The sequence below is a fragment of the Berghia stephanieae genome, chromosome 8, assembly GCF_034508935.2.
Source record: "Berghia stephanieae isolate SIO BIC M18660-M18661 chromosome 8, UCSD_Bste_1.3, whole genome shotgun sequence".
NCBI classification, from domain to species: domain Eukaryota; kingdom Metazoa; phylum Mollusca; class Gastropoda; order Nudibranchia; family Aeolidiidae; genus Berghia; species Berghia stephanieae.
The window spans coordinates 42314808-42317288 of NC_088367.1; the positions used below are offsets into that span (position 1 = coordinate 42314808).

At 30.3% G+C, this 2481-nt stretch overlaps 1 protein-coding gene across 1 annotated transcript in view; it reads left to right on the forward strand.

The window, feature by feature from the left end:
- Positions 1-337: 337 nt before the first annotated feature.
- Positions 338-2481, forward strand: part of LOC144977858 (uncharacterized) — a 5078-nt gene continuing 2934 nt past the window's right edge. Inside the window, exons 1-2 of the mRNA XM_078923263.1 lie at positions 338-869; positions 2032-2256. Of these exons, the coding sequence (XP_078779389.1) occupies positions 867-869; positions 2032-2256 (228 nt within the window). The 5' untranslated portion in view covers positions 338-866. The remainder of the gene's footprint in view (positions 870-2031; positions 2257-2481) is intronic.

The window sequence follows — 2481 nt, forward strand, 5'->3', positions numbered from 1 at the left end:
GTTTAGGCCTTTTGCAAAATATTGTTACTTTGTCACGGATTGTCACGCTTTCTTCTCTGTTGTAGCGGTTCAAGATATAAATCAATTTCATGTTGTTTATCTTTGTTGTTTTAATTTATAAATTTCACTGCTCTGTTTTGTGTTTGTTCGATTTCTCGGATTTCTGATTTGTGGTGAGGGTCCCAGACAGAGTTAATATATTCTAGTGTAGGTCTAACAAAGGCTTTGTCGCCTTTTATTTCCCTCCTGCTGTTGTATAAGTTTTCAAAGAGCTGAAATTTAATAGAAGGGATGTGCTAATAAGATTGGGGGGAGGGGCTGCAAAATTTCTGAAAAAAAATAGATGGGATCCCGTCAATTTTATACAATAGAGTAGTGCATTATAGAAACTGGGAGAGAATCCAGCATCATGGAACTTAAACTCTGAAGGACTACCCAGTATTTAGCCATCCCAATAATTGTGACAAAACAATAATACACGGCTCTGTGTACATTTTTATTGCCTGTCTCTAGATACATAGAATTAAGTGCAGTTGATTTGACTTGACAGTATTAGTTTTTTGTTTGTTGGTTTTTTGTTTTTTCTTTGTTTTGTTTATTTTTTTTTGTTGTTGTTTGGGGGCGGGGTAGTTTGGGTTATTTTGTTTTTGTTTTGTTCTCTATATAAGTTGTTTTTTTTTTGTCTTGTTTTGTTTTTTGTTTTGTTTTTTTAATTGAGCTTTATTAATACACAATAATTAGATTAGAATATGTAAATTAATATTAGATTAAATTCAAAATTAATTATTTTCTTTTATCAGGTGATGTAGTCAAGGAGAAAGTATTCAATTGATGTGAGTGGGACTTCCCAGTCTAAATCCATCAGCATGGTAAGAATAGTTGGATATTTTTATTGTACACTTTAATGTTTTGTTTAGTTTTTAAAAATATAAGAATCATCATATAACTCTCTTATATGTCATACAAAACATATTGTATATCTAATGTCTGTATTTGGATTAAAATAAAGGCATTTTAAAGAAGGTATGTCTTACAATTACAATTTTAATTTTAATTTTAGCTAATAGTAAGAAGGAGCTGAATGGACTAAAGGATTTTAATCTTAAGGTATCTAAAGCATATTTTGTCAAATCCATTTTAAAAGTATGAGAAATAATCTAGTAAAGAATAATTATGCTAAGAAAGCCATTGGTAATAAACAACACATTCGAAATTTACAATGATTTTAGAAAACCTTTCTCAAAAAAAAAATATGTTGAAAAATAAAATTTGCACGAAAGTTTTTGATTTTGATATTTTGAATAAAAATTGTTCAATTGTTCAGTCGAAGTACAGGTTGGGGTTAATAAAGATGATGATGATGATGATGATGATGATGATGATGATGATGATGATGATGATGATGATGATGATGATGATGATGAAGAAGAAGAAGAAAAAGAGGAATAAAGAGGATAAGAATTGTATTTTAAAGCTCTCTTTTCCTATTCACTACAGCTTTTCAAATCTCTGGCATTTTCCCCCTCACTGTAAAAACTTTTCTTTCAATGACTACTCAGTAAATTATTTTTTTCCCATCTTCATTAAATGTCAAAGCAGGGAATTCCACACATTGCAGTCAAATTGAGCAATCGTGATATTTTAAAAAAATGCAAGTTGGGAGTAAATGTTTTGGGGGTCGCTGAATCCCTTGTAGATAATAATGTTTTATTTTTCCAAAAGTTGTAGACAAATTTATATCTACCTTTACATGCCAAAAATAACTTAAATTGTTCCAATGGGAAACAAAGAATCAAAGTGGTACTTAATCTCATCATGTAGTAACAAGGCTATAAATTATTTTGGAATTTTTAAATTTAAAAAAGAATTGTTTTTGCTGCCCTGGATATTAGTGCTCAAAATCTGAATCATTTTGTTTTTTCAATTTCTATTTGTTTTCATTATTTATATTTTTTTTAACATTTTATTTTCCAATTCATAATTTTATCCATGTCTTTCTAAATTCAAATAATTTTATAATTATGTCTCCAGGCTCTTGGTAATTTTGAGCAGTTGTGTAAAATGACCCGCCTGGGTCCAGAGCCATTGTCAACGCTATCAGCGCCACCTCCAGTGAAGTTTAGGCCCGTTTATTTCAACCCAGTTGCAGATGATGAAGAGAATAGCCATTCACGAATGTCGGATAGTGATGAGTTTGAAATGGATGAGGAAATATTACATGCCGACCTTTCCTTTGATGGCAAACACTTTTACAAGGTTAATCATGTCTTTATTTATGGTTCAAAGCCTTCAGAAAAATTGTTTTATTTCATTGTCCATTACATGGGAATATGGATAAAATGGTACATATTAGATAAGCAAGCATAGATACCCGTTCAGTGACAAAGTAAGTTTGAGTTTTTGATAAAATTACCACATTGTTTAAGATAAAAGTGAACCATTTTAATGTCAGTTATAAACAAAATGCAAAAGATAGTGATC